Source organism: Ursus americanus, chromosome 14 (assembly GCF_024610735.1).
Source record: "Ursus americanus isolate L20-20 chromosome 14, mUrsAme1.1.p, whole genome shotgun sequence".
In the NCBI taxonomy this organism is placed as follows: domain Eukaryota; kingdom Metazoa; phylum Chordata; class Mammalia; order Carnivora; family Ursidae; genus Ursus; species Ursus americanus.
This window is the reverse complement of record NC_142140.1, coordinates 43436720-43456549: the sequence shown is the minus strand read 5'-3', so window position 1 is coordinate 43456549 and position 19830 is coordinate 43436720. Positions and strand designations below refer to the sequence as shown.

The window sequence follows — 19830 nt, the reverse complement described above, 5'->3', positions numbered from 1 at the left end:
AGGTCAGAAATGGTTGAATCTCAGCTATTACATGTGTTAAAACTAATGAATTAAAGAAGGCTAAAGAGACATCATAAGTAACGTGTTATCTAGGTCTTGAACGTAAAAAACTGTAAAGGACATTCTTAGGATGTTGGGGAATTGTGACTGTGCTTATTAGATAGCAGTATTCGGTCAGTTTCATCAGTATTATTCCTGAGCGGGAAGCTTGTGATTATGTGGAGAAAGTGCTTGTCCTGGGGCCTGTGACTCTGAAATGGATCAGGAAAATAAACGTGTGTATGCGTGCAGAGGGGGAGAGCAAGCATGACAAAGTGTGAGCGGCTGGTGGATCCAGGTGACAGGTGTGTGAGTTGTTCATCCTCTCTGGTGTTGGAACTTTCTCAAAAGCTGGGAAGAAGCCAGAACTTCTGTTAGCCTTTCCCTGAGGTGAGGCTCAGAGGCTCTGCCACACCCCTCTGCCTCGGGCCACACTGAGGGAAAGGTGATTTCCCACTCTTTTTATTTAAACCTTGAGATAAAAGAATACTTGACGAGTTACTTTACATTCCAGCCTTTATGTTTTTGGATGTGAAGATACAGCCTATACTATGAGGGCCTCCCGGGGTGTGGGCTTATTTCTAGATGCTGGGGTGATAGCAGGAACCCCTGCTGTGGGGCCCCACAGATGGGGTCAGTGGAGGCCTCCCTGGGAGATGCCCCTTTGCAGTGGACCCAAAGGACCAAGAGCCAGCTGTGCAGAAGCCAAAGGACTGTGAGTGCAAAGACCCTGGGGCACTGGCAGCCTCAGGGACTGAGGGACTGTGAAAGGTTCATTTCTTCCTGAGTGATACAGTGCTTATGAGGTTTGGAGTAAAAATCTGTGGTCTAAAAGTTCTTAGCACATTTAGGAGTAATTTTTGAATTTACATGCTTTTCCTCTGTGGGTCTGAAGTGACCTCTCTTCCTGCTACTCTGATGTGCGCAGTCTGAGTTCTGTAGTCGGTTGTATGAAACTGTCCCTGAGCAGAGAACATCTGCAGGCCTTGATCAGCTCAGCAGCTCATAGATGTACTTCAAATAGTACTTGGATCAGAGGTGTGTAGAGGGAATCATTTCCCCAGTGCCTGGGGGTAGGCTCCGCGTTCCTGTGGGTACTGGTGGGGGAGGGGCGGTCCTGCCCCCATCAGCCTAGCAGGCGCGAGGGGTCCTAGCTGAAAGTCAGAGGTTGATAACCTCAGAGGACCTCAGTCCTGTACTGGCCAAGGTCAAGCACCCTTCATTGCTCCCGTCATGTCACCTGGCATGGGTTGTGGACCTTCTCTGTGCCGGGCACTCTCTAGTGCTTTGTTTTAACTAATTTAATTATAGTTTCTAAGGTCAAATGTATTTTTGAAGTTAATGTTTATCTTAAAACTTTCCAGAGAGTAGAGGGAGAAACTAACAACCCAGCTATAGAAGTCAGTTTATGTTGTGGCCAGACCACAGCTGGGCGGGAGTGGGGCTGAGTGGGAGCTGGGGGCGGGGGGCATGCACATGTTTCCCAACCAGGAGACTGGAGGGCTACTGGGCCTTGGGAAATCTGGACTCTTCTCTCCAGCCTCCCCAGCTTTAGTGGAGGTGCAGAGAGTCTACCTGACCTCGTATCTGTATCATACTGTCTCCCAAGAGTTGTGAGAGCAGACCTAAATTTCCTGCCCCTTCTTAACCTGCCCCAGGGCTAAGTGTGGTGCAGGGAGGGTCCCCACATGGCTGGTCAGGGTGTGTCCTCTGCTGGTTCAAGCCTCCCCCTGGTGATGGGAGGTGAACTGTGGGATCTGAGGCCCAGATGAGGCAGGAGTGGGTTGAAAGAGGGCACCTGGGTGGTGTGCATGTTTCTATATTGCTCTGTGTACTAATTTTGATATTTCAGGAACGTAAAGATTCAGGTATCACCAAGGACATTTACATGTATAAGCTTATGTAACCTCATAAAAAGTTTTATGAGTTGTTCTAGACAAGGAATCTGTAAATATTTTCTTTTTCTTTTTTTTTTTTTTTAAAGATTTTATTTCTTTATTCGACAGAGAGAGAGACAGCCAGCGAGAGAGGGAACACAAGCAGGGGGAGTGGGAGAGGAAGAAGCAGGCTCATAGAGGAAGAGCCTGACGTGGGGCTCGATCCCAGAACTCCGGGATCACGCCCTGAGCCGAAGGCAGACGCTTAACCGCTGTGCCACCCAGGCGCCCCTGTAAATATTTTCTTAAAGGACTAAATAGTAAGTATGCTAGACTTTGTGGGACAAGAAGCACAATTGAGGATATTATTAGGTATTTAATCCAGCCATTTAAAAGTGTAAGTACCGTTCTGAGCTTGAGAGGGGGGCCCACATGCTGATTCCTTACTGGACTACCTTCTTAGCCCTCTGAGTTTTAAGGTGTTTTTCCGCTGAGATTAGATTGGAAAAGTAGCACATTTCTCTCTGGAAAGATGAAAGCTGATCAAAGTTAAGTCATGAAAGGTGTCAACACCCATTTATCTAAGCTCAGGTTACCAGATCTATGGAAAGAATAGTTTCAGATCAAATGAAAAGTTCGAATTTCATAATATTCTTAAAAACTTTGTTACCTCACATACTAGAGAAACCGGTTTATTGAGTTTAAGGGGTCACATATGTCCATTTCTGATTGCTGCCTTCCGTACTGTGATACGCATACTTCCTTCACTTGCCGTAAGGTGAAATCCGGGTGCCAAAACTTGACTATACGCTTTCAGAAAACCAACACGTGTGTGCCTAGGCACTGTCACACCAGGAGTGGCCCCTGCGAGTAGCCTCGCACTAGCGTCGCCACTGCATGTGTCAGGAGAAGCGCTGTGAACCAGAGAGGCAACTCTTTGAAGTGGTAGCCAACTATCCGAATTTCAGAGCACAGCTCAAAAATCTAACAGTCAATTAAAAATGGGCAAAGGACTTCAACAGACATTTTTCCAAAGAAAAGATTTACAAGTGGGCAACAAACCCATGAAGAGATGCTTGGTTTCATTAGCTATCAAAGAAATGCAGATCAAAGCCACAATATCACCTCACGTTCGGTAGGATGGCGATTTAAACACAAACGGGTGCCGGCGTGGCTCAGCCGTTAAGCATCTGCCTTCTGAAGCATCTGCCTTGATCCCGGGTTCTGGGATTGAGCCGCACGGAGCTCCCTGCTCAGCAGAGAGCCTGCTTCTCCCCCTCACACTCCCCCTGCTTGTGTTCTCTCTCTCGCTGTCTCTCTCTGTCAAATAAATAAATAAAATCTTTAAAAACTAACAAAAATGATAATGAGTATTGATGAGGCTGCGGAGAAGTTGGAATCCTTGTGCACCGTGGGTGGGAATGGAGAATGGTAGCCTCTGCGGAAAATACTATGGCAGTTTCTTTAAAAAGTTACACATAGAGGGGCGCCTGGGTGGCTCAGTCGTTAAGCGTCTGCCTTCGGCCCAGGGCGTGATCTGAGGGTCCTGGGATCGTGCCCCGCATCAGGCTCCCTGCTCTGCTGGGATGCTTCTTCCTCTTCCACTCCCCCTGCTTGAGTTCCCTCTCTCACTGGCTGTGTGTCTCTCTCTGTCAAATAAATAAATAAAATCTTAAAAAAAAAATTTACACATAGAATTACCATAAGATATAGCAAGCCCATTTCTGGGCATATCCCCAAAAGAATTCAAAGTGGGGACTTGATATTTGTATGCCATGTTCAGAGCAGCCAAAAGGTGGAAGAAACCCAAGGGGCCACTGAAAAATAAATGGATACACAAAACGTGTAACTATACAGTGAAATGTTATTCAGCCTTAAAAAAGGAAATTCCTTTTTTTTTTTTTTTTTTTTTTAAGAGAGAGAACGTGTAAGTGCGGCGAGGGGGGAACAGATGGAAAGGGGGGGAGAGAGAATCTCAAGAAGGTTGTACACCCAACTCGGAGCCCAGTGTGGGGCTTGATCTCACAACCCTGAGATCATGACCTGAGCTGAAATCAAGAGTTGGATGCTTAACTGACAGAGCCACCCAGGTGCCCCAGCCTTAAAAGAAATTCTGACACCTGCTACAACATGGATGAACCTTGAGGACATTATGCTATGTGAAATAAGCCAGTCACAAAAAGACAAATACTGTGAGGCTGTTTATTTATATGGTGTCTCTAGGGTAGTCAGATTCAAAGAGACAGAAAGTAGAATGGTGGGCTCCAGGGGCTAGGGGATGGGAACGAGGACCTGGTGTTTAACGGGGACAGAGTTTCAGTTTGGGAAGATGAAGAAGTGCTGGAGATGGATGGTGGTGATGGCTGCGGAATAATACGAACGCACCGAATGCCACTGAGCTGTACACTTAAAAATGGTCACAGTGCACTTTATGTGGCGTGTATTTTACCACAGTTTTAAAAAGAGATCAGGGATTCACAGAGAAGTGCTCGTAATTATGGTATAGCAACATCTTCGCATTAAAATCCAAAAGTTGACTTTGATTTTTCTTTGGAAAAAAACTTTTCTTTTTTTTCCTCAGACAAAGCATAGTTTTCTTGCATTTAACTTGGTTGTTGCCTACATGAAAAAAGTACGTTAAAGTAGTGGCAGAAGCTGCGAAATGGGGTTCTGGACTGGGCCGAGACCAGAGTGTTCACCCCCTACTTACAACCCAAATTCACCACTGCAATTTCTGGAACGCCCCCTAGGGGGCAATGCACTCCCCCCCCCCCAGTTCCCGCCTCGGCCCCCATCCCCAGGTGAACTGTCTTTATTTATTTTTTTAAGATTTTATCATTTATTAGAGACAGCGCAAGTTCATGAGCAGGGGAGGGAGAGGAAGAGGGAAAGACTCCCAAGCAGACTCAGCAGCACAGAGCCTGACTCAGGGCTCAATCCCACGACCTTGAGATCGTGACCTGAGCTGAAACCAAGAATCCGATGCTCAACCGACTGAGCCACCCAGGCGTCCCTGAACTGCTGTCTTTAGAATCTTACAGGTGACTTGGCTGGAGCAGTGGACAAGGAAAGGCCCTGTGGGCGCTGCTGGCTCGAGCTGCACTGGCCTGAGCTGGCTCCACATGGCATGGCTCTATGTGGCAAGGGCTCTTTGAAGGAGAGGGTCAGTGTCTGATCCTCTCTAACGGTTCAGAGAAACGTGGCGCCTGTCCTGGGCGTCCTGTCATTCCTCCCTGTCCTCATCAGCACTCCACGCCCCTGCTGCCTGACCCAGCCTCATGTGTCATGTCACGGGGGGGGGGGTGAGATGACAGGGACTGTTGACTGCCACCCGAGGTTCCTGGGGATGGCTTTAGGAATGCCTGTTACTCTTTGGCGAGCTGAATCCTTGTGCCTCTGAATGGACATGTGAGCTCAGCAGAAGTGCCTGTGAAATTCATGGCTTATTGTGAATGTTGCCTGTTTGTGTATTTGTGCTGTTGTAACATATAAAAGGTAATACATGTAGTAAGGTTATAGCCTGAATTTAGAAGGTTATCCTAAACATTGAACTTCTAATGAAGAAGGGCTGCCCTCTGGAGAGGGAAACTGGCAGTGGAGGAAGTATGGTGACTAACAAGAGAACTACTCCAGTGGACACAGCCTTTACTTCTGGCTTAGGCTTTGGCAGGAACCTTCACTCTGGTGGGATTCCAGGCCTCTGGCCTGACATTGTGCAGCTGTCCCCAGAGGGGATTGCAACTGCTTTGGAAAAAGTCATCTTGTCCTTGTGGCCCCCTGTCATGGGAACAAAGCGTCTTCTTCAGCATCCTGCTTTGGTCATGGCTCTGTGAGCAGGTGGGGTTGGACCTGGATACGCAGGAGGCAGGTGGGTGACGTAGGCCACCAGCGCCCTGTTTTTGGCCGGGAGGTGGAGAGTGTGAAAAGTCCAGTCAGAAGAAGCTGAACTCTCTCAAAGTGGAGGGCAGGCCAGTGCTTCACGGCAGGGTTGCCGTGGCTGCTTGTGCGGGGAGAAGCCGTGGGCCCGGTCTAAGGCCGGAGAGCTGCAGCCTTGCGTGGTGACGCCGCTCCTCTGCTCTAGGTCGGTGGGCCGGAGGGCATCCTGCAGAACGGGGCCGTGGATGACGGCGTGGCCAAGACCAGCCAGTTGTTGGCTGAGTTGAACTTCGAAGAAGATGAGGAAGATACCTATTACACGAAGGATCTCCCTGTACATGCCTGCAGGTAAGTGCCGAGGGCAGAGGCGCAGACTCACTTCCCGGAGCTCTTGTATTCTGAGTGGGTTTGCTGGCTTGAGAAGCCCATTTGAGATGGTGGACTGTGACGTTTGGTATTACAAAATAAGAACGTTCTTCGGGCCAGTGTATACATAGTCCTTGTTACGGGGCAGGAGGATGGGACCAGCCCCCTCTGATACCGCTGATTCACCCAGAGGGTAGGGAAGAGGCTTCCCTTCTCTGCTTCCTCTCAGGTCCTGGTGGTTCCCGCTACCTGTCCCACTCACTCATTCAAAACGAACTCACATTTGGTGAGCACTTGGGTTTAAGAGGGTAAACAGCAGCTAAGATTTCTTTTACAAAGAGATAATTGTAAGATACTTTTAAATATCTGCCTCTCTGATGTGTTCAAAATTCCCCCAAAATTGGAATTGAATAGTCAGTGGATAGATCTGCTTGTTGACCACATTTGGAATTCTCATCCACAGCAGGACCTGTCCCTTGTATTTGGACCCGTAAGATTGGACTTCTTAATTTTTTGTTACATGTACACAAGAAAATTGAAACCAGAAGAGATGAATTGATCTTGTTCAGGGCACCTGGCCGGTCAGGGCCACTTTGGGCCTGGGCCATGACACTGTCTTGCCGGCCTCTTGGGCACACTGCCCCTCCGAAGTCTGTGCCCACCACAGGACAGAGTGCTGCTTCTTTCCTTGCTCTGTGGGGGAGACCTTTTGTTTTGTTTTGTTTAACTTTATTTTGGCTTTTTGTTTTTAACTTTATTTTGTTTTATTTACAAATGTTTTTACATATGTGTTAGTGTTCCTGTTATCTGCACATTTGCCGGTGAAGTGGTTCTGGTAAAGCTGCAGGTGCTTAAAGTTTACACACCCCCTCACCTGCCCAGCTGTCCCTGTGGTGGGGGGTGGGGGGTGTTGGGGGGGAAGGTTCTTGGCTGGAGCACGTTCTAGTTTGAGACCGAGGCTTGGCTTCATACACATACAGAACTCTGTGGCGACTTGGTTTTTGTGTTTGATGTGTTGATTTTCAGAAGAAAGAGGCTGGGGGCTCTCTTGAGGTGCTTCTTGCAAGCTTGAGCTCAGGCTGCAGCGTGCACCTGGAGACCCTCTGCTGCTGGGGCTGAGCTGAGCGTTCCCGGGAGCATGGCGCCCTCTGCCGGAGAGTGGAGCGCTTGTGAACACAGCGTGGTCACAGCTTAACTTTGTGTGCCCAGAGCCAGGGATGCTGATTTCCCTGCTTATAAGTCACAGTTCCTGAAACTTAAGGCCAAAGTGGGGTGGCTAGGGGTTGCTTTGGGGCGTCAGGCCTCTGTTGTTGGGTTCCCCTGGCACCTTCCACAGCTCTCATCCCCCACATGGCAGGGGCTTTGCTGTTGCCTAGGGCCTTTCTCGGGAGCTCCCCCAGCACCCTGTACCCCTTCCCTGCATTTGCAGAGTCGGGAAGCCTCTGCAGTTAACTGATTGGATTTTGCTAGTGGGATCATTGGGTTTGAGTATGTGTTTAATGAAAAATTTAAAAATGTTGTAAGAGGAAAGAATTTTACATCCTGCCAAATTAAAACCAGAGAGAGACCTTCCAGCTTTAACTGTTGATGTTTTGACTTTTTTTAGTTACTGCGGAATACACGATCCTGCTTGCGTGGTTTACTGTAACACCAGCAAGAAGTGGTTCTGTAACGGGCGTGGAAATACTTCTGGCAGGTAGATAATCAGACCTCCCATGTGTCTTTAATCAGTGCTGTGCTCAGATTTGTATGTAAATTATGGAAATGTTGAAGCAAAAGCACAATATAAAATCACGCTAACAAACCTGGTTTTTTCCCTCCTCTGTGACTGGTTTAACTTGAAACAGATGGTGGTGTGTGAATGCCTTAATGTATTTACCCTTGATTTATTCTCTGTGGTTCTTTTTATTATGCAAGTAGGGTTGGCTTAATTCTCGTTCCCAGTTTTTATTTATATTTTTCTGCAAGATGAGCTCCTGGCACGCCCATTCATCTTCATTACTGGGTGCCTGGGGAGGATGTTCCCAAGACAGTAATGGGCATCCATGGGAGCTGCTTCCTGAGAAGGCTCCCTCTGGCCTTAGCTCATCGGAGCAGTCCTGAGGCTAATACGGGCCAGATCCTGAATCATCGGATTAAATTAAGTTCACTTGACCGTCGTCTCTGGGCTTCCCTTCCTGCTGTTGATCAGCAGCAGCTGTGACTGGGTCTCTTGTTTTGTGTTTTGTGTTTGGGGTGAGACCAGTTTTGTGCTGGTGTTTGGATTCCAGGGGAGGATCCAGTCCTGGTGGCTCCTCCAGAGCTGCGGTGGCATGTGACAGCTCACGCCACTGTCATAGGGAAGCAGAGCAGAGTCTTGTGGGACAGGGCTCCAGGCCACCAGCAAGAAAGCAGCATCTTCTGGGGTTCGTGTTTCGGAGACATAACAGTGACAAAACCCCATAGGCAGGTTTATTTGCACAGAGCCCCCACCCTTCCGGTGTCTTCCACAGCTGCAGGCCAGGCCTCACCGTCTCGTGCTGCTGAGGACACAGTGGTCAGAGCTCGTGTCATCTTAGAGTTAGCAGTGTGAACTGTGGGATTCTGGGTGAGGCAAGAAAGTAGGCTGGTGTCTAATTCTAAAGATTTGAAAGGAAAAGCATCTTTAGGGTAACCAGATACATGTCCCATTTTGAGAATGTTCTGGGTAAGTTCAGCATTACTATGTTTGCATTAGTTCCTCTCCTGCAGGAAAAGCAATTAAATAAAACTTCTTAGCTGACAACCCCAGCTTCCGGTCAGCAGAGCCAAGATCAGGGAAGTGAGTGAAAGGCCTCTAAGAGAAAACAGACTCCATCAGCTAGCAAAGTGTTTGCATGAGGCCAGATGGTAAAAATGGTGGGGCAGCCACTTGCCTTCAGGGAGCTTCCAATATAATGGGGTGAGGTGGGTGTAGAAAAGACAAGAGGAAGTCAGAGCCTGGTCAAATGCCCAGTTGTGACACCTTCAGAAGAGTGGGCGCTTTCTGGGTGCAGAGAGTGGTGACAGCTGGTTAGATAACCTGACTGGCTTCGTGGGTTAGAATGGGCCAGAGAGGGTTAGAATGTGGCTTCTGAGCTGAAGTTTGCAACAGAAGGGGTTTCCCCGAGGGGAGGACGGGCGGCAGCCAGGCAGGCTGGAAGCCCAGCAGGCGTGCTCGGCGTCTGACAAACCGGCAGCACGGCCGGCCGCAGGTAGCTGGGAGAGCCTAAGGCAGAGCCATGCACCACCCGTGGACCCCACACAAGGCTGGCTTGTCTTGAGGCGGAGTTCGCCAGCCCTGTGTGTAGGTGAGCTATGTCCCGGAAATGGGAGGGACAGCAGAATCCTGGCCGCGCGGCAAGGAAAGAGCCGAGACAGCGGGGTTTCAGACAGTTCAGAGTCGGCCCTCCGCTTCCTGAGAGTAGCCCTGAGCCCCACTGCCTAATATTTTTTACTGTCCTCGGGTTTCTAATACATTTGGTTATCAAGTTTCCTGGCCTGCAGCAAATTAGGAGGGGCTGTTGCTCCTGGAAGCAGGCACAGGGGCCCGGAGAAGCAACTTCGAAAGCAGCAGCAGCCGCCGCCGAGAAGCCTCAGCAAGAGGAGAGGAGCGGTGGAAGGGGGCAGGCCTCTTGCCTCTCCGGGACAGCAGCCTTGGCCCCAGCGATAGGTTCATTCAGGCCCCGTTCGTAGGATTTCAAAAAGCAGGAACTAAAAAAAAGAAGCAGGAACTATGTGAAACGAGTTAGGAAAGTTTTCCTTAAAGACTGTTCAAGTCGGATTGATTTTTGCGCTCAGTGGGGAGCCAGTTCAGGGGCGGGCTTGTCCCCTGGGATGCCAGATGGATGAGGTGTGACCGCCCCTGCTAATGGACTGTGAACGGTACCGGAACTTTTAACGGGGGGCTCAAAAATTGGAAGTGGTGAAAAGCCAAACTTTGGGTGTTAACTATTTATCATTTCCTGGTTTCAGCCACATTGTAAATCACCTCGTGAGGGCAAAATGCAAAGAGGTGACTCTGCACAAGGATGGGCCCCTGGGGGAGACAGTTCTGGAGTGTTACAACTGTGGCTGCCGCAATGTCTTCCTCCTCGGCTTCATCCCTGCCAAGGCTGACTCAGTAGTGGTGCTGCTGTGCAGGTGAGGGCGGGGCCCCCATTCAGAGGGGGCGGGGGCATTCAGCCCCAGTGGGCCTCCTTCTAGAGAGGTATGAGGATATTTGGGGGCTGGGGCTAGTTAGAGAACTGGGAATGCTGAGTAACTCTTTTGGGGTGTGTTCTGGTTAAATCGTAAAAAGAATTCTGTAAAAACAGTGTTAGGAGTTTTAAGAGTTCAGAGCTCAAGTGCATGGGGAGAGGCAGTGTATTGCTAACAATTTAAAGGTAATATGATCACATAGTAAAATGTAGGGAATGTCACTTTGAGATGAAAGATGAGCCTTGTGGGCGGAGGTCATCCTCACCTGGGCTCTCCCTGCCCTTGGTGTTTCTGTAGGCAGCCCTGCGCCAGTCAGAGCAGCCTCAAGGACATCAACTGGGACAGCTCCCAGTGGCAGCCCCTGATCCAGGACCGCTGCTTCCTCTCTTGGCTGGTCAAGATCCCTTCTGAGCAGGAGCAGCTGCGGGCCCGGCAGATCACTGCCCAGCAGATCAACAAGCTGGAGGAGCTCTGGAAGGTGAGGGCCTGCTGAGAGTGCAGATCTGCCCCAGCACGGTTCTTGTCCAGGGAGAGCTGCTGGGACTGTCTTCCGAACAGGAGATTCTGGAAGGAATTCGAGGGAGAGACTGCAGTCTCTACCTGGAATGGCCCTTTGGTGGAATCCCACAGGCATCTCCTGCCAGGCCTCTGGGAAAGCACAGCTCCGGTTGTTGGAGTTTTTCTCTTGTTGCAGAGGGAGAGGGAGAGAGAGGGGGTGAGGGTGAGTGGTGGGAAGGAGGGAGACCAGAACTGGCCATGGACAGCTGTGGGTGCACATGGCAGGAGGAGCCGGGCCTGGGGAGACAGGACTGTGAGGGTGCTGGAAGACCTCGTTGGGCCTGTGACGTGTCAGAGCCAAGGTGACACCAGGCCAGGGGTGAATGTTCAGGGGAAAAGGGGTCTTGGTCACAAAGGTCAAGAGAGGCAGGGCCCACTGCAGCTGGATGAGTGAAGGGGAGGGGTTTCCAGGTTGGGTGGTGGGGTGCCTGCCCTGCCTGATAGACCCCAGTTCTCCAGGGAAGCCCTTCTCTGGTTCTGGTAATTCAGCTTTTATGATAAAGTTTTAGTAATTGGGCTATAAATTTTAATTAGGGGCCCGTATAATCCAAAATCTTAAATGTGAATGTATTTTCACTTTGAATGCAAGTCAGAATATTTCTCAAGTGTCACGTAGCAGGGTACCTTTGTGCTTCAATTTTCAGACGGCCAGAACTCTTTCACGCTTCCTGTTCATAGCCGCACAGCCCAGATACCGCTGTGTCCCTGAGGGGCAGAGTCTGTCACCCCTATAGGTGCAGCACAGGGTCAGGAGGAAATTGGGGGGCTGGTGGGGGAAAGAAGGGCCTCCCCTTCTGTTTACACCACCAGAGAACTAGCGGTCTTTCTGGCAGCCCGAAAGAGGTACTCTGTTTCCCAGTTCCGGGGCTAGGCGTTTGTTGGGGAATGGAGCCCTTTGATGGTATAGGCGTGTCAGGTTGTGTACCTGGGGTGTCATCGCCGGTACTCACCCTGTTGGTGTAGCCCTGGGCAGGGGAGGGTGGGGGCAACAGCTGAAGGGTAAGCAAGGACCCGGGCCGGTGTCCACCTCCGTGTGCCACGTACACTTGCCCATATGAGGACTCCCCTCGTGGGGTGGACACAGCTGACCACCGGTGCCCTCGGTGTGACAGGCCGACATCGCCTCGTTCTGAGGGGTGGTGGGTAGGCCTTGTTCTTCTAGTGACTAGTGAGCCTGCGTGTAGTTCTTCCGTATGTAGGCGAAAATGGGGAAGAACAGGCGCGGTGCTTGTCTTCTAGGAAAATCCTTCTGCCACTTTGGAGGACCTGGAGAAGCCGGGCGTGGATGAGGAGCCGCAGCATGTCCTCCTGCGGTACGAGGACGCCTACCAGTACCAGAACATATTTGGCCCTCTGGTCAAGCTGGAGGCCGACTACGATAAGAAACTGAAAGAGTCCCAGGTGATGTGTGTGCAGGAGGGTGTCGGTCATGTTAACACAGCGTCTCTCCTAAGGTCTGGGGAGGGCGGTTTCCTCTGCAAACTGCGGACGCTGACGTGGGCCAAGGCGCAGGGCCCGGAGACGGAATGGTGGATTGAGGGCAGGCAAGGGAGTGACCCTTGGGCAGATGCCTGGTCGCTCAGAGCTAAACACCGGCCTGAGTGTTTTCTGATTTAAAATCCAACACAAATCCCTCACAGTCGGGGTCGCGGCCTTTGCCCCACAGCTACAAGAGTCAGAGCCAAGGAGCCCGTGGCACGCCGAGGGCACTCCTTGTACTGGTCTGGCGAAGAACACGGAGAGGAAGCGGGAGCTCTGAGGATCGGCCGCCAGCTTCCTTCTCCCTCCGTGGGTCACAGAGAAGCCGCCTCCGAGAGCAGACGTTGTGTGGGGGTCTCCTGGTCATCTTGAGCGGGTTCTGGGGGTCCTAATGACTTCTCTCCCGGATGTGCCCTTGTTGGTGTTGCAGGCTGTTGGGTGCTGCGCACGGCACCCTGATGTCATGGCTCGTAAGGTCGCCGTAGGGCACCCAGCTGTGGAAACCCAGACACGAGGAGTCCAGGCCCGTGTCTGTGTCTCAGGCTAACAGGGCTCTTATTTTTCATGTGCTCAGACTCAAGATAACATCACGGTCAGGTGGGACCTGGGCCTTAACAAGAAGAGAATCGCCTACTTCACTTTGCCCAAGACTGACTCTGGTAATGAGGATTTAGTCATAATTTGGTTAAGAGGTGATTTTAAGTTTTAAAATATTTGTGACCATAAGTAGCATAAAATTCCTAGTTTCACCCTTGTAAAGTGTCCCTTAATTTGAACTCTTCTTGGTGGCAGCCTCGGCACGTGTTGAAAACGCTAACTTTCTTGCTGTCTTTTCTCTGTAAGACATGCGGCTCATGCAGGGGGATGAGATATGCCTGAGGTACAAAGGGGATCTGGCACCCCTGTGGAAAGGGATCGGCCACGTCATCAAGGTCCCTGATAGTATCCTTTGTGTGAAGACGGGTGAGCTCGTCCTGAGCACAGGCGCTGTGTGGGGATCGCCACAGGTGGAGGAAAGGGCGGCGTGGCCGGCCACGGCTGGGGGTGGCCTCTGAGTGGTGTGTGCCACTGAGCCCTTTCCTCAGTTGTACTCTGAGGGTGCGCCATGTGTATCAGACGGATCAAAGAGCTGCCCAGCCGAGGCTGGGGTGCTCCCCGCTCTGTGCCCCATGGCTCCGGAGGCTCGGTCAGAACCCCCGCCGGACCGCGGCCCCCCATGCTGGGTGCTGGCTGGACGCTCACAGGGAGGGTGCAGGAGCTGGTAACGTCTGTCCTGAGCGCGGGCCGGGCGGGCGGAGTTTTCTGTGTTTGGCGCAGAGGTGGGCCTTTTTCCTCCGTAACCAAATGAAGGCTCCTCAGAAAGGTAAACCCAGCTTTTGACAGCGATGACACTTAACTCGGCGGCACAGATTATGGCGATGAGATCGCCATTGAGCTTCGGAGCAGTGTGGGTGCGCCCGTGGAGGTGACTCATAACTTCCAGGTGGATTTCGTGTGGAAGTCAACCTCGTTTGATAGGTACGTCCACCTCGCCCCCGTGGGCGCCACCGTGTCTGCCTCGCGGGGCCTCGTTGGGGTCGCAGCTGCTGCCTCTGGCGTCTGGACGATGGAGCCCATCTGCGAGGGCCTGGCTGCGCAGCGCTCCGTGGTCGCACGTGCCGCTGACCCCGAGCTTCCCTTCCAGGATGCAGAGCGCGCTGAAGACGTTTGCCGTGGATGAGACCTCTGTCTCGGGCTACATCTACCACAAGCTGCTCGGGCACGAGGTGGAGGATGTGATCATCAAGTGCCAGCTGCCGAAACGCTTCACGGCACAGGGGCTCCCCGACCTCAACCATTCTCAGGTTCTCACCCACTCTGGGGGCTGGAAGGGGCCTGGCCGGCGGAGCCTGCTTGGGTGGGTGGCCCCCCACTCCCCGGGGCCGGCTGCAGCCTAACGACTGCCCGTTCTCCGAAGGTGTACGCCGTCAAGACTGTGCTGCAGAGACCGCTGAGTCTGATCCAGGGACCACCAGGCACGGGGAAGACGGTGACCTCTGCCACCATCGTCTACCACCTCGCTCGGCAGGGCAATGGGTAGGGCTCGGCACGGCCTGGGGTGGGAAGGGAGAGACCTGTCTGCCAGGACGCCTGGGGGCGCCTGTTACCTGGCACACTGTGTTGTATGTTGTTTGTATGAGATCTGGTCTCTGGTTGCTTTTAACAAGTGAGCCTACGGCTCTGGTAGAGGCCGCGGTGGGGCAGCGCAGCCTGGCTGGTGGCCCTGTGCGCAGCGCGGAGTTCTGACGGTCTCCACGGTGCAGACAGCAGGGCGAGGATGCGGGATTCCATTAGTGGCGTTGCCGCACGTGAGAGGTGTGAAAACCAGCTGGGAACAGGAGGCTCCAGACCAGTTGGATTTTAGCTCCTTCAGCTTTGTTCACTCCTGGCTTTAGTCTTAGTTCGCGAGTGGGGAGCTCCACTGCCTAGGATTCAGAACAGCAGTCCTGGCAGTTAGCATTTCCTGAATTTCCTCCGGCTGAGCTCTGAGACGTTTGTTCACCTTGTATTGAAGGCCTGTGCTCGTCTGTGCTCCGAGTAACATAGCTGTGGATCAGCTGACTGAGAAGATCCACCAGACTGGGCTAAAAGTCGTGCGGCTCTGCGCCAAGAGCCGCGAGGCCATTGACTCCCCAGTGTCCTTCCTGGCCCTGCACAACCAGATCAGGAACATGGATAGGTGGGTGTTGGGTAGCCTGCCTCGAGCGCGGCGCGTCTCCGGTGTATGGTCCCTGGCGACAGCTGGCTCCCGTGCCTGCTGACGTGTCGCCGTGCTTCCAGCATGCCGGAGCTGCAGAAGCTGCAGCAGCTGAAGGACGAGACGGGGGAGCTGTCCTCTGCTGATGAAAAGCGGTACCGGGCCCTGAAGCGCACCGCCGAGAGGGAGCTGCTCATGGTGAGCTCTTAACCTCTGGGCCCTTTTATTCCGTTTGGCTGTGGGGCCTCTTTCAGTGTGTAGAGTGTACGACGGTGCCTTTACATCGATTTATTTTGCTTTTGAGAAAGAACTTCGATACCTCCCATATTTGCCTTCTCAGTGGTTGCACATCTTGGCCTGGAGGTGGGTCTGGGACACACTCCTGCTCTTTTATAACAAACCAACCAGCGTTTCCCCAGCTCAGCACTGCCTCTCAGAGGCTGTCTTGAGGCACAGAACCACATCCGTGCTGAGAGGTTTTTGTGACGAAGCACGATCACTTAGGATCTCAAAAGATAGTGCCACTACAGCCTGGACGTAGATACTGTCCAGGTGGGACAGCGGCCTCTTTCCGTAGGTGTTGGGGAGGGTGTGAACCTGTGTCCTGTCCTGTCCCGGCTGCCCTTTGGGGCCTGGTAGCATGTATCATGCAGGTTCCCTGATGCCTTGCCTGCTCTCGTCTCCAGAACGCAGATGTCATCTGCTGCACGTGTGTGGGTGCAGGGGACCCAAGGCTCGCCAAGATGCAGTTCCGCTCCATTTTAATTGACGAGAGCACCCAGGCCACTGAACCAGAGTGCATGGTCCCTGTGGTCCTTGGCGCCAAGCAGGTGGGCCATTTGCTGTCATCCGGTTCGAAAACCAGTGTGTATTCTCTGCGTTCAGTTCCGTGTCCTTCTCAGTGCTGGCGGCTTGTTTCTGATAGTGTTCTGTAATGCCGTATGATGGCCCGGCAGCGTGGAGGGATGCCCAGCGGGCTCATCAAGGGGTTCTCGGAAGGATGGGTGCCCCACAGAGCACCGCTTGTGGGTCCTGAGTGCAAGTCTGTGTGTTTATATATAGGTTTCCCCCGCTATCCAAAAGTCAAACGCTGCTTTGAAACCTCTCATAAGCCAAAATGGGATAAAGCGAAGAATATCCCTACTTTCTGAAAGTTCATATTACACCACTTTGCTTTTACAAAAGGTCGACGTTAGTACCTATTTTTGACAACCAAAAGAAATCGGAAGAGGATTTTTGCTTTTATGACAACCATTACCATACTAATGTAGGTCTTTCGTAAGAGAAGTGGCAGGACGTGAACTTGTTCAGGAGAGCCGGACATGTGTACGTGGTGGGCGGCTTCCTGCGCTGGTCAGCTCTCACTGCCGGAGTTCCCAGGGCTGGGTGGTCTCATAGCACCAGGGCCCCTTTGTGCCCTGCGAGCGGATGTCTGTGCTGTTTCATACTTGAGCTCCTCACCTGTGTGCGCCTCTCACCACAGCTCATCCTCGTGGGTGACCACTGCCAGCTGGGCCCTGTGGTGATGTGCAAGAAAGCAGCCAAAGCTGGACTCTCTCAGTCGCTCTTCGAGCGCCTGGTGGTGCTGGGCATCCGTCCCATCCGCCTGCAGGTCCAGTATCGGATGCATCCTGCACTCAGCGCCTTCCCGTCCAACATTTTCTACGAGGGCTCTCTCCAGAACGGCGTTACTGCAGGTAGTGCTCGGCCCAGTGTGGGGGGCCTGGAGGGAACGGCCCGGGGTGTTGAGACCTGTTGTCACGGCCTAAGCGGCCTTACGTGGTGATCACTTTTGCGCGGGGGGCACCTCAGAGACGTACAGTGGTCTGTGGATGGAGTGTCCGCTCTGGAGTGTGGGACATCTTGGCGTGTGGGCAAGGGGGAGCTTGTGCTTGTAGAATGCGGAGTCACTACATGAGAATTCACACTGGGGGCGTATCACACAGCGGACGGAACAGGAGGTGGCAGAGCTGACTGTTCTCCCACTCCTTACCCTGTTCTTCTCTAAACGCGGGCCCTGGGGCTTCACAGGACCGAGGTCAGAACTATTCTCCTAGTAACACTGAGGCATCGCGTGGCGCCACACGGACGCTCATGCTGAGGGTGCAGAAGCAACCCTGGAGGGCTGGCTGCTGCTTCAGCCTGAGTGGGGACAGTGCCGCCAGACTGCCACGTGTTGTCACCGTCACATGCTTGCCGCAGGCAAGACCCTGAATGCGGCAGTGAAGAGTACTCACTTTACTGACCCCTTAGTGCACATCTGTATGACCCTGTGCGTGACGAGGTAGGGAGTTCTCCTAAGACACTTGGTAGGCGTGGTAGGTGCTTTCAAAAGGACTCAGGGACACAGTGTGGTCTGTCATTCAGACTGGGGTGTTCAGCAGGTGCTTTCCCAGAAGTGATCAGAGTGAGTCAGGCTGTGGCTTCAAGGAAAACAGTTGACAGTATTTATCTCCAGTGGTAAAACCTGAGGATTCAAAATGAAAATCAGAATTTTGGAAACCTCATGTCCCTAATCTGGGCTGACCAAGTCTTTCCAATACCGAGTGGCTTTTCTGATGAGAACTGTGGTGGTGACAAATGTCTGTGAAGCGTGTGAGTCTTTGGGAGCTCTGCTTGACTTGGTGAGCAAGTACTTCTCATTCTGACGTGTTACAAAATCAGAGGCCATCCCAAGGGCAGGGTAGAGGAGAAAAGCCATCATCACCAACCTGCAGGGTCACCTCCTGTCCAGCTTTGGTCTGGAACCAGGCAGAATCCCACGGTTGTACAACGGGAAAGTTAGAAAACACTCTTCCCTTTTCCAACTACGTGCATCTGCGAGGCCTGCTTGTCCTACTGCAAGGGCTGACGGGAGACTGAGCACAGAAGCAGAGTCAGCCACATCGCGAACTGAGTTGCAGAACCTCAAGAGCTACGTATTTTAGTGGAAAATACTATTTTTCGTTTTAAAAAAAAAAATGTTTTTGCTGATATGTTTATTTTGAAAGGAATTCATGAATACTTTGTTTCTAGGTTTTAAAATACAGTAAATGTCAGTAGATAGAAACTACGGAAACGGTAGCTGCTTGGATTCCTCAACTTTTTAGGGTATATAAGGGGTCCTGAGACTGGCATTCTTAATGTCTGGTTAATGCCAGCAGCCTGCCATGCCGGCCTTGTGCAGCCCGCCGTCCAGGGGAGACAGGCTGAGTGCGCGCCTGGCCCGGCCGTGTAGCCACGGGGCCGGCAGTCCTGGGATTTGATGGCACTGTGATAGCATCCCTGTGACGCTTAGAACGTTGCTGGTCCGTTGGGTGCAAGGGTAGGAAAGGCCAGGCCACAAGGAGCTTGGCTAAGTTGGGAAAGCCCCCGCTTAGCACCGATTCTGACCCTTACTGGCCCTGCTCTGTCTGCCTCCCTGGCGGCGGCTCTGGGGGACAGGGGGTGGTCATGGTGGCGGCTCCCTGCCGTGTCTCTGCGCCCGGCGCATGGTCAGCACCCAGGAAGTACATACGTATACATGTATTTTTTCATTCAAAGATTTACTTATTTTAGAGTGCGCGCGCACGCGGAGCAGGAGGGGCAGGGAGAGGGAAGAGAGACTCTGAAGCAGGTTCTGTGCTGAGTGCAGAGCCCAATGTGGGGCTTGATCTCACCACCCTGAGAGCCCAACCTGAGCGGACGCTTAATTGTGCCACCTAGGCACCCAGAGTACATTTTTTTTAATTCTTCACTGAAGTGGAAAGAAGTGCCCAGATCCTAAGTGTTTAGCTTGGTGAGTCTTCTCTAAGTGAACATACCTGCATAATTAGTATCTGAACCCAGGACACAACCCGACCAGCTCCCAGGGGCCCCCTTGAGCCCTGAGGTGGCTCCTGGCCAAGGCAGTGCTAGCACACACCCGGACCCAGTCTTGGGGTGGCCTGACATTAGCTGTGGGAGGAGCATTTGCACCACAGGGGCGCCTGGGTGGCTCAGTTGTTAAGCGTCTGCCTTCGGCTCAGAGCGTGATCTCGGAGTCCTGGGATTGAGCCCCACATCGGGCTCCAGCCCCATGTCGGGCTCCCTGCTCCACTGGGAACCTGCTTCTTCCTCTCCCACTCCCCCTGTTTGTGTTCCCTCTCTCGCTGGCTGTCTCTCTCTCTCTGTCAAATAAATAAAATCTTTAAAAAAAAAAAAAAGCATTTGCACTACAGAACTTGGTGGGTGTTACAGACCAGCCCCGCCCCCACCACCCCCAGTGGTCAAACGTTTGTTAGCAGGCCCCTGGGCTAATGTGCTACTGAGCTAACCAATTGGCTAGTGTCCTTGCTAGAAGGATGGAGATGGACGTGGTCTCTTTCTCAGCTTGACGTAAAGTGGGTCATTGATGTTAAGCTGTTTTGATGCAGAAATGCCGTTTTTCTCCTGCTGGTCTGTTGATTCGATGCAGCTCCAAAATTCCCAAAGGGGTTAGTGGGGCGTGTGAATGGATGAGCTAATTTTTTAAATTATAAGGAAGCGCACAGGGCCTAGAAGAGCCAAGATGAGCATGAAGAGCCCAGTGGAGGGGGTGGCTCACACGACCAGATGTCCCGAGGTACTGTAGACCTGCAGTTGCCAGGACAGTGTGGGCACGGTGCCCAAGGTAGGATCAGAGGCAGACCCACCGTCCATAGGCTTTGTTTTGTGACAGGATGAGATTGACTCAATAGTGTCATCCACAAAAGCCAGTTGGAG

General features: G+C 52.3%; 1 protein-coding gene across 2 annotated transcripts in view; it reads left to right on the top strand.

The window, feature by feature from the left end:
- Positions 1-19830, top strand: part of UPF1 (UPF1 RNA helicase and ATPase) — a 36347-nt gene that overhangs the window by 8052 nt on the left and 8465 nt on the right. The window contains exons 2-15 of one of the 2 annotated variants that reach the window (XM_045778410.2): positions 5998-6140; positions 7765-7854; positions 10131-10298; positions 10653-10833; positions 12153-12314; positions 12967-13084; positions 13236-13334; positions 13802-13910; positions 14077-14236; positions 14350-14468; positions 14947-15111; positions 15213-15327; positions 15816-15959; positions 16613-16826. In XM_045778410.2, the coding sequence (XP_045634366.1) occupies positions 5998-6140; positions 7765-7854; positions 10131-10298; positions 10653-10833; positions 12153-12314; positions 12967-13084; positions 13236-13334; positions 13802-13910; positions 14077-14236; positions 14350-14468; positions 14947-15111; positions 15213-15327; positions 15816-15959; positions 16613-16826 (1987 nt within the window). The remainder of the gene's footprint in view (positions 1-5997; positions 6141-7764; positions 7855-10130; positions 10299-10652; positions 10834-12152; positions 12315-12966; positions 13085-13235; positions 13335-13801; positions 13911-14076; positions 14237-14349; positions 14469-14946; positions 15112-15212; positions 15328-15815; positions 15960-16612; positions 16827-19830) is intronic. The other variant, XM_045778411.2, reaches the window with a different exon arrangement.